General features: G+C 40.4%; 1 protein-coding gene and 1 long non-coding RNA gene across 4 annotated transcripts in view; one reads left to right on the top strand and one right to left on the bottom strand.

The window, feature by feature from the left end:
• Nucleotides 1–5,167, bottom strand: part of RNF128 (ring finger protein 128) — a 68,767-nt gene extending 63,600 nt beyond the window's left edge. Inside the window, exon 1 of the mRNA XM_056540123.1 lies at nt 4,389–5,167. Coding sequence (XP_056396098.1) covers nt 4,389–4,824 — 436 coding nt within the window. The 5' untranslated portion in view covers nt 4,825–5,167. The remainder of the gene's footprint in view (nt 1–4,388) is intronic.
• Nucleotides 3,599–12,104, top strand: LOC130291410 (uncharacterized). 3 transcript variants are annotated; one of them, XR_008847926.1, is made up of 3 exons: nt 3,599–3,704; nt 10,124–10,268; nt 11,851–12,104. It is a non-coding gene; the product is annotated as an uncharacterized LOC130291410 (long non-coding RNA). The 3 variants fall into 3 exon arrangements; XR_008847924.1 differs by lacking the exon at nt 3,599–3,704 and adding an exon at nt 4,046–4,321; XR_008847925.1 differs by lacking the exon at nt 3,599–3,704 and adding an exon at nt 9,910–9,946.
• Nucleotides 12,105–13,058: the final 954 nt, after the last annotated feature.

Here is a 13,058-nt window from a genome sequence, read left to right as displayed (position 1 = left end):
ACCCTAAAGCTGTGGGTTTTTTCGATGGATTACTTCTAGATCCATATTAATCCCTTAAGGACATTGGACTAAAATGTATGTCCTGATGTGCTGGTACTTAGTGCACCAGGACATACGTGTACATGAAGCAAGCACAGGGGCTGCTATAAGCAGCCAGGGACCTACCGGTAATGGGCTGTCCCCTTCAGGGGTTCAAATCTGCCAGAAATTGTCTGCAGCAGTTCTGCTAGTGTGAGTTTAGCCTTGGGGCATGTTCACATGGCAGATTTTCTGTCAGAAAACCCACTGAAGAATCTTTGGCAGACATACCCTTGGACTTTTTATTTATTTTTATTTTTTTATGGATTTTCACTTTTTTTTTTTTTTTTCTTCTAATTGATTAGAATACAGAAAGATATAACCTGCACCCTGGCTGGTAAACAGGTTCAGCAATACTTTTTTTGTTCTTTTTATTTCTATTTATTTTTTAATAACTCAAACAGGTTTTCAAATCTGTCAGAAGAAACTGCACCAGTGCAGCACATGATACATATGACATTTAATGCATTCCACTTTTTATCACAGATACTAAGACTATTAATCATGAGCGCTCTCAGTTACTAGATGCCCCTCATAATGCAAAGGCTGCAAAGAGACTTTATCCATGCGGCAAAAATTGTGGCTTACATGTGGCCCCAGCCACAACCAGAATTCTATCCTGGGAATCATTTATAGTGGCTGTCAGATTACAGTCACTGCACTGCGACCCTATATGATCACCATAGAAGACAGAAGCCCGCACTGTCACTATATATTCTGCACTGTTTTTCCCTTTAAGGGTCTATTCACACACATTATTCTGTGCAGATTTGATGCGCATGATTTTCTGCTGCAGATTTCAATGTAAACTGAATGACTGAAAACAGCTTCTAATCCTGGGCATTAAATCTGCGCATCAAATTTGCGCAGAATACTGTACGTGTGAATATACCCTAAATGCGCTGGACGGTGTATGCATGGCGTGTGAAGAGGTGCTGCTCTCATAGGACAATAGACAAACAATAGCTTCCCACAAAGAAATTAATGGGCCCGTTACATGACACTGCAGCTGAGCTTATCACCGGCGGAGGCAGGACATCGCTGTGGCCGGCAAAAAGCTCAGTGAAGTCTGAGGTGTCGGGCCCAGAGAATGCAGGAAGATTTGCTGCAGAGAGGCTGCCCCTTTTAAGCCTCCTTTCACCGCACCAGGGGAGCAATAGGAGGTAATTTAAAGTTTGATATTTTTCCCGGGCAGAATGTGAAGATATAAAGCGTGGGCAGAATTCCTTTCAGCGTGTTTCCGACTTCAAATTTAAAAGGGTGTGTGCTCTCTGCAGTACTAATTTTTGCACCACCAATTCTACTTTGTAATGACAGTCATGTTATCCAAAAATCTATGTCGAAACGAAAAATAAAATCATTGTACGACAAAATTGAAGAAAAAACGCCATTTTGTACATTTTGGGGGCTTTCGTTTCTACGCAGTACATTTTTCAGTAAAAATTACACCTTATTTTTATTCTGTAGGTCCATATGATTAAAATGATGCCCTACTTATATAGGTTTGATTTTGTCTTATTTCTGGAAAAAAATCATAACTACATGCACGGAAACTAATACATTTAAAAATTGTCATCTTCTGATCCTTATAACTATTTTTCCACGTATGGGGCTGTATGAGGGCTCATATTTTGCCATGTGATCTGAAGTTTTGATTGTTACCATTTTTGTTTTGATCTGACTTTTTCATCACCTTTTATTCATTTTTTATGGTATAAAAGGGTGACCAAAAATACGCTCTTTCGGACATTTGGAATTTTTTGGCACGTACGACATTAACCGTGAAGATTAATGATATATGTTTGTAGTTTGGACATTTACGCACGCGGTGATACCACATTTGCTTATTTTTATTATGTTTATATATTTTTTATATGGAATGTGGGAAAAGGGGGGGGGGGGGGTGATTTAAACCCCTAAAGGTAGGGGTTAATGTGTGCGTTTTGAAACTTTTTTTAAACTTATTTTTTTTTTACTCTTAGGCTAAGCTTCCACTTGTTTTTTCTGGCAGTTTTTGGAATACTGCCATTGCAGTTTTTGAGCCAAAGTCAGAAGTGGATCCATAAGGGAGGAGAAGTATAAGTCCTTCCTTTATATGTCCTATTCCTTTCGAATACACTTCTGGCTTTGGCTCAAAAACTGCAGTGGCAGCTTTCCAAAAACTGCCAGAAAAAAAACAAGTGGAAACTTTTAGGAGGAATCATTTGATTCCTCATACAGATGAATGTGGTTTCATAGAACCACATTGATCTGTGTGCTCTGCGCTCGATTGATAAAGCCTGGTCCTGCCAGGCTTTATCATTCTCAGCGCAGGAGCCCACATGGAAGGAAAGGTAAGCCCTCATGCTACCTCCTCGGTTGATTGCAAGCCCCCCCCCCCCCCCCCCGGACCACCAGGGACGGGATAAAGGCACCTTTAGACGTCACTGTCAAAGCTGAAAGCTAAAAGGGTTAAAGGGGTTCTCCACTGCTTTAACCTTCTTTGGCCTTTTAGTTAGTACTGTGGCTATATGTCATTAACGCTTTCTTTCCTGTTGCTAACGCTACTTTATGTGTTTTTTTATCTTTTTTAACAGACCCGGAAGCTGGTTAATTCCTTAGTTTGCTGGCTTGCCTCGGCCACTTTTTTTTTCTCCCGCCGCCATTTTGCCATCGATACGTCACCCTGCAGGGTGTTGTGTGGGAGGCCGGCCTGCCCCTCGCTCCGTTCGTGCCCGCCTCCCGCGCTAATGAATATTCCGCCGTCATGAGCGTGCACCTCCTTACTTTCAGCTTCTTCTAAGCTGAATGCTGATTGGGCTGCTTGCGGCGAATCGGCTCCGGTGATTGGTGCATGCACAGTTTCTCCTCGGTCGTGAGGGTCATCTGCGCATGTGCCATTGTGATGTCAGCCTCGGGCCTGACGCGCTGGGGGATTGTTAACACTAACCTAGGTTAGTGTTAACAATCCCCCAGCGCGTCAGTCCCGAGGCTGACATCACAATGGCACATGCGCAGATGACCCTCACGATTGAGGACGAACTGCACATGCGCCAATCACCGTAGCCGATTCGCCGCAAGCAGCCCAATCAGCATTCATCTTAGAAGAAGCTGAAAGTAAGGAGGTGCAAGCTTATGACGGCAGAATATTCATTAGCGCGGGAGGCGGGCACGAACGGAGCGAGGGGCAGGCCGGCCTCCCACACAACACCCTGCAGGGTGACGTATCGATGGCAAGATGGCGGCGGGAGAAATTTTTTTTTTTTTTTTAAAGTGGGGTCGAGGCAAGCCAGCAAACTAAAGAATTAACCAGCTTCCGGGTCTGTTAAAAAAGAAAAAAAAAAAAAAAACACATAGTAGCGTTAGCAACAGAAAAGAAAGTGTTAATGACATATAGCCTCAGTACTAACTAACAGGCCAAAGAAGGTTAAAGCTGTGGAGAACCCCTTTAATAGCCGGTCGTGGCGATTTCCGCATGTCGGCTATTAACGCCGGCCCCCAGCTACAGGAATCAGCTGGGGGCCGGCCAGTATGACGCGGTCTTGAGTCGGGAGCCCGTCATCACTTTAATACTCCCAGAACCCCAAGTCATCATGCAGTCCACAGTGACTTCTGTCTGCCCCAACGGAGATCAGTACATTGCTTATGTAAGTGAGAAACCTGTAAAAAAACTGATATTGGTGAAAAATATAATGTACTGCAATCAATTTAATGGCCCCAACGTATCTAACTAGCATCAGCTTTCTGGTTATTTCCTACATATGCATGATTTAGCAGCACTCAGAAAAGGGATCTACTGTGCACTTGGGTCCCACTAAATAAATGTACATGTGTGGGAAATGGCATGAACATATGGGGGAGATCAAAACCTGTCCAGAGGAAAAGTTGCTGAGTTGCCCATAGCAACCAATCAGATCGCTTCTTTCATTTCTGAAAAGGCCTATGAAAAATGAAAGTAGTGATCCGATTGGTTGCTATGGGCAACTCAGCAACTTTTCCTCTGGACAGGTTTTGATAAATCTCCCCCTCTGAGAGTCACTAGTTGAATACATGGGGGAGAAATAAAGTCTGATCAATAATCAATTAACTGTCCATTATAAAAGTCAGGCTAATGGGTCCAGTGACTGGGCCACAAACAATTCTGAAAACCAGACTCCCAGGCAAGAAAAGATATGTTTGGCTGACATGTTGTATGCGCAGTAAAGCAATAGTTCCTTGATAAGACATGAAGGCTGAAATGACACATTATCACGATGCTATTGTTGTATGTAACCTTAATAACCTATATTATTTAAGAGTAAAGATTGTTGTTTGTAAGGTTATGTACTTACCAGGATGAGACATCTCAAATACCCCATTGTCGCTCCCTTCATTGTTGTATATGACCACTGCTTTGGCTCCAGCCTCTCCCGCAGCTTTGATTTTTTCGCTAAACGTACAGCCTCCTCGCTGTATAAGAGCGATCCAAGGACCATTATAGTTCTCCGGGACACTAAAGTTCAGGTATGGTGGGCACATTTGACTAGATGATGGTAAGTGGTTATGCTTACTCTTTGGCAGGAGGACTAGTCCATATGCCCTGTCCACTGGCGAGTCATGGCCATAGACCCCAATCTCTGCCTCGTCCCAATATGTCCTATTTTCTATCACATATGTGAAGTTCACATTGGCTGTCCATAGAACGTCAGCGGTAGAACCCTGTATAGCCAGTAAACAGAGCAGTAACACACTATAGGGAAGATAATGCCAGGAAACCTTGGTTCTCATCTTATCACCTAGGACAGGCAGCTGCAGCTGTACTAGAAAGTATGTCCTAGACACAGGAAGACTTGTCTGTTTTGTTTGCCTGAACCCTCCCTACCTGCTTTACCTGCTTCCAGGTGCCGTACAGATCCACCCATAGAGGCTGGACTACTACTTAACCCTTGCTGCCGCAAAGCTTTTCAGAATAATAGTTTCTGTTCATGTTGTTATAAAGCTGTGATTATTCCTAATGACACAAGATCTTTACGTGAAGTAATGGGAACTCTGACCAGTCACATTGATTGTCCTTACTTATACTGAAGATCTGCACTGGGCTGTAAGGGGTTATCTTAGTAATGGAATGGAAAATGTTGATTATCAGAGGTATAAGTCCGGATTCTCAGTACAGTGCAATGGAGATAAGGATGTGAGAAGCGGACATGGTATAGGCAAATCCAGAGGAGGATTGGTTGTCAGTGAAGACTGAAGCACAGAAAAGACAGGGGTTTTGTGTATTACTGATAGCAGGATGTGTAGTACTAATAGAGGATAGTAGGATGTGTAGTACTAATAAAGGATAGTAGGATGTGTAGTACTAATAAAGGATAGTAGGATGTGTAGTACTGATAGAGGATAGTAGGATGTGTAGTACTGATAGAGGATAGTAGGATGTGTAGTACTGATAGAGAATAGTAGGATGTGTAGTACTAATAAAGCATAGTAGGATGTGTAGTACTGATAGAGGATAGTAGGATGTGTAGTACTAATAGAGGATAGTAGGATGTGTAGTACTGATAGAGAATAGTAGGATGTGTAGTACTGATAGAGGATAGTAGGATGTGTAGTACTAATAAAGGATAGTAGGATGTGTAGTACTAATAAAGCATAGTAGGATGTGTAGTACTAATAAAGGATAGTAGGATGTGTAGTACCAATAGAGGATAGTAGGATGTGTAGTACTGATAGAAGATAGTAGGATGTGCAGTACTAATAGAGGATAGTAGGATGTGTAGTACTAATAAAGGATAGTAGGATGTGTAGTACTAATAAAGTATAGTAGGATGTGTAGTACCAATAGAGGATAGTAGGATGTGCAGTACTAATAGAGGATAGTAGGATGTGTAGTACTAATAAAGGATAGTAGGATGTGTAGTACTAATAAAGCATAGTAGGATGTGTAGTACCAATAGAGGATAGTAGGATGTGTAGTACTGATAGAGGATGGTAGGATGTGTAGTACTAATAGAGGATGGTAGGATGTGTAGTACTGATAGAGGATAGTAGGTTGTGTAGTACTAATAGAGGATAGTAGGATGTGTAGTACTGATAGAAGATAGTAGGATGTGTAGTACTGATAGAAGATAGTAGGATGTGTAGTACTGATAGAGGATAGTAGGATGTGTAGTACTAATAGAGAATAGTAGGATATGTAGTACTGATAGAGGATAGTAGGATGTGTAATACTAATAGAGGATAGTAGGATGTGTAGTACTTATAGAGGATAGTAGGATGTGTAGTACTGATAGAAGATAGTAGGATGTGTAGTACTGATAGAGGATAGTAGGATGTGTAGTACTGATAGAGGATAGTAGGATGTGTAGTACTGATAGAGGATAGTAGGATGTGTAGTACTGATAGAAGATAGTAGGATGTGTAGTACTGATAGAGAATAGTAGGATGTGTAGTACTGATGGAAGATAGTAGGATGTGTAGTACTGATAGAGAATAGTAGGATGTGTAGTACTGATAGAGGATAGTAGGATGTGTAGTACTGATAGAAGATAGTAGGATGTGTAGTACTGATAGAAGATAGTAGGATGTGTAGTACTGATAGAAGATAGGATGTGTAGTACTGATAGAAGATAGTAGGATGTGTAGTACTGATAGAGAATAGTAGGATGTGTAGTACTGATAGAGGATAGTAGGATGTGTAGTACTGATAGAGGATAGTAGGATGTGTAGTACTAATAGAGGATAGTAGGATGTGCAGTACTAATAGAGGATAGTAGGATGTGTAGTACTAATAAAGGATAGTAGGATGTGTAGTACTAATAAAGCATAGTAGGATGTGTAGTACCAATAGAGGATAGTAGGATGTGTAGTACTGATAGAGGATGGTAGGATGTGTAGTACTAATAGAGGATGGTAGGATGTGTAGTACTGATAGAGGATAGTAGGTTGTGTAGTACTAATAGAGGATAGTAGGATGTGTAGTACTGATAGAAGATAGTAGGATGTGTAGTACTGATAGAAGATAGTAGGATGTGTAGTACTGATAGAGAATAGTAGGATGTGTAGTACTGATAGAGGATAGTAGGATGTGTAGTACTAATAGAGAATAGTAGGATATGTAGTACTGATAGAGGATAGTAGGATGTGTAATACTAATAGAGGATAGTAGGATGTGTAGTACTGATAGAGGATAGTAGGATGTGTAGTACTGATAGAAGATAGTAGGATGTGTAGTACTGATAGAAGATAGTAGGATGTGTAGTACTGATAGAAGATAGGATGTGTAGTACTGATAGAAGATAGTAGGATGTGTAGTACTGATAGAGAATAGTAGGATGTGTAGTACTGATAGAGAATAGTAGGATGTGTAGTACTGATAGAGGATAGTAGGATGTGTAGTACTGATAGAGGATAGTAGGATGTGTAGTACTAATAGAGGATAGTAGGATGTGTAGTACTAATAGAGGATAGTAGGATGTGTAGTACTGATAGAGAATAATAGGATGTGTAGTACTAATAGAGGATAGTAGGATGTGTAGTACTTATAGAGGATAGTAGGATGTGTAGTACTTATAGAGGATAGTAGGATGTGTAGTACTGATAGAAGATAGTAGGATGTGTAGTACTGATAGAGAATAGTAGGATATGTAGTACTGATAGAGGATAGTAGGACGTGTAGTACTTATAGAGGATAGTAGGATGTGTAGTACTAATAGAAGATAGTAGGGTGTGTAGTACTGATAGAGAATAGTAGGATATGTAGTACTGATAGAGAATAGCAGGATGTGTAGTACTAATAGAGGATAGTAGGATGTGTAGTACTGATAGAAGATAGTAGGATGTGTAGTACTGATAGAGGATAGTAGGATGTGTAGTACTGATAGAAGATAGTAAGATGTGTAGTACTGATAGAAGATAGTAGGATGTGTAGTACTGATAGAGAATAGTAGGATGTGTAGTACTGATAGAGGATAGTAGGATGTGTAGTACTGATAGAGGATAGTAGGATGTGTAGTACTGATGGAGGATAGTAGGATGTGTAGTACTGATAGAGGATGGTAGGATGTGTAGTACTGATAGAAGATAGTAGGATGTGTAGTACTGATAGAGAATAGTAGGATGTGTAGTACTGATACAAAGTAGATAGTTGGATGTGTAGTACATAAAAGATAATAGATTGTGTAGTATTAATAGTAGATACTGTAGTAAGATGTGTAGTATTAATACTAATAGAAGATGTCTATTCTTTCTGTGGAATCTGCACAGAAATGCATTGCCGTCTATGAGACGGTGCATTTCCGTGAAGTCATAGCGCTGGCATGTGGAATGTCCCCATGGAAATTTTCCATGCTAAAATTCCACATCCTATATCCGTGGTCTTGTTTTTGGAGATAAACCCAATATTTGTCAGAATTGCTAATATGTTAATGACCAGCTTTGCGCAATGGTGACAGAACCCGGCATACCCAGTAGTGTTGAGCGGCATAGGCCATATTCGAATTCGCGAATATTCGCGAATATATGGACGAATATTCGTCATATATTCGCGAATATTCGCATATTCGTTATATCCTCGTCTTATTTTCGCATATGCGAAAATTCGCATATGCGAAAATTTACAGATGTGAAAATTAGCATATACAAAATTAGCATAAGGTAAAATTCGCATATACGAATATTCGCATATGCGAATTTTCGTATATGCGAATTTTCGCACGCCAGTCTCACACAGTAGTATTAGAGCCTTCTTTACACCACACAAGCTGGAAGCAGAGAGGGGTGATCACTGTGATGTGTACTGTGAAGAAAAAAAAAAAAAAACGAATATTCGTAATTACGAATATATAGCGCTATATTCGCGAAATTCGCGAATTCGCGAATATGCGATATTCGCGAATAATATTCGAATTGCGAATATTCGCGAGCAACACTAATACCCAGCACCCTCTGCTCCAATATGCCCATCACATGGGCGAAGGGGCCTCCATGAATATTCATGAGGTGAGCAGGTATATCTGAGCATATGAGATGGAGGCAGGGATGCTGGGTATGTCAGGTCCAGCCTCCACTACACAAAGCCAGTGCTAAACATTTTCACAATGTCAGTGTGGTAAAGTTTTCTGCAAGTCTGTAGTGAACTGTGGGCGCATGCGCAGTTTACTCACAGACATTACAGCCGCTACACCCCGCCCCCTGATTGGCTGCGCCACACACACTCTCTGCCCGTTCAGTTTGGTGTTGCATAGGCGTAGTGTAGTTTTACACAAGTGTAGCAAGCTTAGTTTTACTGGTGGAGGCAACGTAGTTTAGGGAGCGTAGCGTAGTTTTAGACTGGAGGGTATAGCATAGTTAGCGTAGCTTAGTTTTACAGGCGGATGAAGCATAGTTTAGGGAGTGTAGCATAATTTTAAAGCGGAGGGGGAGACAGCCCACTACTCCTCTCATCTTGTGGTTTTACAGCGGAGGAAGGGAGACAAAACACTACTTTACTACTCCTCACATTGTACCCTACGCCTCAAATCTTGTAGTTTTACATTGAAGGGACTACAACTCCCAGCTTGCCCCGACTTTGTGCAGATTGAGCATCACTCAATACATTTTCTCAGTCTCATTGTGTAATGTTTGATTTATTCAAAGTGGTCAATAATGGAAAAAAAAACAACCAATGAATTTTGTGAAGATGTTTCTATACAGGTGAAAAGTGGAGTAGTTGTCATCAACTTTTACTTTGCATTATTTCCATTATTCCAGAGTTGTGTATGACCACTGTCATGCCCGTGTGTCAGGTCCCTCTTATTAAACTAATGAGCTTGTTAGTTGTGGTTTCATATTCTTATTATTTCCCTTCAGTACAGAACTTCAGCAGAGGAAGGGAAGAAAACAAGAGATTAAAAGAAGACGGGGGTTGGAAAGAGTGAGACTGGTTTGACACCCAATTATATAAGATAAAAGAGACAATTTACAATCATTACTACTTTATCCTAGAAAAACTTTCTGTGAACACCCTAGAAGTTCTAGAAAGGGATAATCTGTAAATTAGATTTTATCAGGATTATTTTCATATTTTTGGCTGGTGTTTTCTTGTTTATAGGTATCTTTCACACAGGAGAAGAGTGCCACCTTTTGGAAATGTTCCCATGGCAAGTTTAAAGGGGTTATCCAACATTTAAGGACTTACCTGCCAGACAGTAATGGACATTCTTAGGAAGAATTTGTGCTTGTCTTGGGGTTAAATGGTGAGATTGCCATAATGCTGAAGCTATATTTTTGTGAACTGGTTATTTCCAGTTGGAGTTTCCTTCTTCAACTACAAATCCCATAGTTTCTTGTTTGTAAGTGTGAGGTCATTTTCCTACCTCCCACACATCAGCCACCCCACCCATTGAAACACAAATGAGCTGCATTACATTCAAAAGACCAATGTTTTCTAACCAGGGTGTCTCCAGCTGTTGCAAAAATACAATTAGTTGCAGAATTATCTACCTCCCACCCAGCATTCGCTCCACCCATTGAAGCAGACAGGCTCCCTGTCATCAGCTGACTAGTGATGAAATGTCTCGGCCGCACTACAACCTGGGAAAACCTGAGACAACAATAATTTTGTATGCTGTTAAAGATAAATATTGAGGCTAAAATCACAAAAGAATTGCAAGACCACCATCACACACAGGTACAGACACTATATTATGAACTACACTAACTACAGCCACTGTAGCCTAGTCAAATAAAGAATAAAAAATCCTGGAATACCCCTTTAAGGCCACAAGAACATATTATTATGTGCACATCCGGGCCTGCATGGATTACAAAGAGCCCATAGTTTCCATATGGCACTGTTGCACAGAGGTATCCACACTTATGAGGCTGCAAACAGACAAAACTTATGTTTCGTGCCACAAAAAAGCTCCTTAAAAAACCTTTGTTTTGTTTTTTTGTCTTTTTGCTTTTCGTTTTATACCCTGCATTTTTCTAATACAAATCATGTGATTCTTTCATGACGTGACTTAAAAATTTAAATTGAAGATTTGGGGGATTATCCAGAAAAAAGGCCAATATCCATACACACATGGCAAGAACTCTTGAATAAACACCATACTAAAAAAGCCAGTCAAACAACTGCCCCCCTGCCTGCTTGGACATATACTAGTCCTGCTGTGTCCATGCATCATCACCTATGTCATGGACACACTTTCTTGATTGACAGCTGTGAGTGCAGGGCTCACAGCTAGAGGAAAATCCTCCCGCTGTCAGCTTGTGTCCTACTACTGTCAGTGAGGACAAGCTGGGAGTTGCAGTTTTGCTAATGCTAGGGGAGATGTGAGCAGACAGCATACTGAGAGAGGGGGTGGAGACCTGCACAGTGTGGCCACGCCCCCTCCCTTTGAGAGGAATTCAGACTAGTGAGCTAAATTAAAAGTGTAATAAAAAAATGAATAATGGTGCTAGACACATAATAATTAGATGTATATGGTCAGGATTAGGTACTGAGTTATAATTTAAAAAAAAACATTTGTTGGATCTGACGGGTACGTTTTAAGTTTGGAAAACTGTCACTGAGCTAAAATATGCCACAAAGGGGTGAAAAAAGGTTAAATGTTGGTGTTTCATATTTTCCTTTTGACTCCCAGCTAACAACTAATTGTAGCATTTTCGGTACAAAAAACACCTTGCAGCGAGTTTAGCTGTTTTTGGGGGCATTTTTTTTTACAAAACGCCAAGTGTGTTTAAAGACTAAACACTAGATTTAGCGTAGGATACCACTGCAATATGGCATCTAATGAAGCTTGACATGATTTCTTTTCTGTGTGTCATATACAGGATCCTACAAAGAAAATGGGTGCAGAAGAGCCCATAGAAGTGTATAAATAGGCTCCAGAAATGAAAATTATGAATAAAAAGGGGTTTACAAAAATACAAAACTACAATAACACCTAAAGGTGTGTCAAGCACACCGACATGTAGACCCCAGAATAATAAAACTTGAATAAGGTATAAAAATATATTTTTATTACGGTATATTTAAGGACAAGTATGCATACAAGTAAATAGCTAAAAAAACAGAATAATATGCATAAATATAATAAGACCAATAAAAACAGTGAGAAGTCCTGAACAGATAAATACTTAAAGGGGTTCTCCACCATAAGTGGATTTTACGTACCTGGCAGACAGTAATGGACATGCTTAGGAAGGATCTGCTCTTGTCTTGGGGCTAAATGGTTATGTTGTGAGATTACCATAACACTGTGGCTAGCTTTTTGTGAACTGGTATTTCCTGTTTGACTTTTCTTTTTTTGACTACAAATCCCACAATTCCATTTCCCTCCCTCCCATACATCAGCCACCCCACCCATTGAAACATAAATGAGTGGCATCCATTCAAAAGACCTGTGGTTTTCAATCAGGGTGCCTACAGCTGTTGCATTAGTTGCAGATTTATCTCTCTCCCACCAAGTGATCCCTCCACCCATTGAAGCAGACAGGTTCCCTGTCATCAGCTGACTAGTGAGTCAGATCTCGGCCGCATTGCAACCTGGGAAAAATCTGAGACAGCAGTCATTTTGTATGCAGTTAAAAATAACTATTGGGGTGAAAATCACAGAAGAATTGTGAGAAAACCATCACACACAGGTACAGACACTATATTATGAACTACACTAACTTTACAGTCCCTGTAGCATAGTCAAATAAAAGGAATTCCTGGAATACCCCTTTAATATGTAACATAGGCCGCAACTGCTGCAATAATAAAAGCACGCAAGCGCTTAAAAGGTGCAAAAATGAACAAGTGGTCAGTGTGCAAAAGATGCTATAGTAATACACTATCAATAAAGTGCATAAACAAAGTAAATAAAAAGCTAATTCATATGCAAGTGAAACATAACCATATGTGCAAAAGATATATATAGCAGCAGCAGGGCATCCATCAGGGGGGTACAACCCATACGCCTGTAAGGGGGCCGGCCGGTCCTGTCCTTTTTTTTTGTAAACATTTTTTTTAAGCTTGTCAGTGAGTGACTGTGTCT

Source organism: Hyla sarda, chromosome 9, assembly GCF_029499605.1.
Source record: "Hyla sarda isolate aHylSar1 chromosome 9, aHylSar1.hap1, whole genome shotgun sequence".
NCBI classification, from domain to species: domain Eukaryota; kingdom Metazoa; phylum Chordata; class Amphibia; order Anura; family Hylidae; genus Hyla; species Hyla sarda.
Note: the sequence above shows the minus strand (reverse complement) of the source record. Positions and strands in the feature narration are given on the sequence as shown.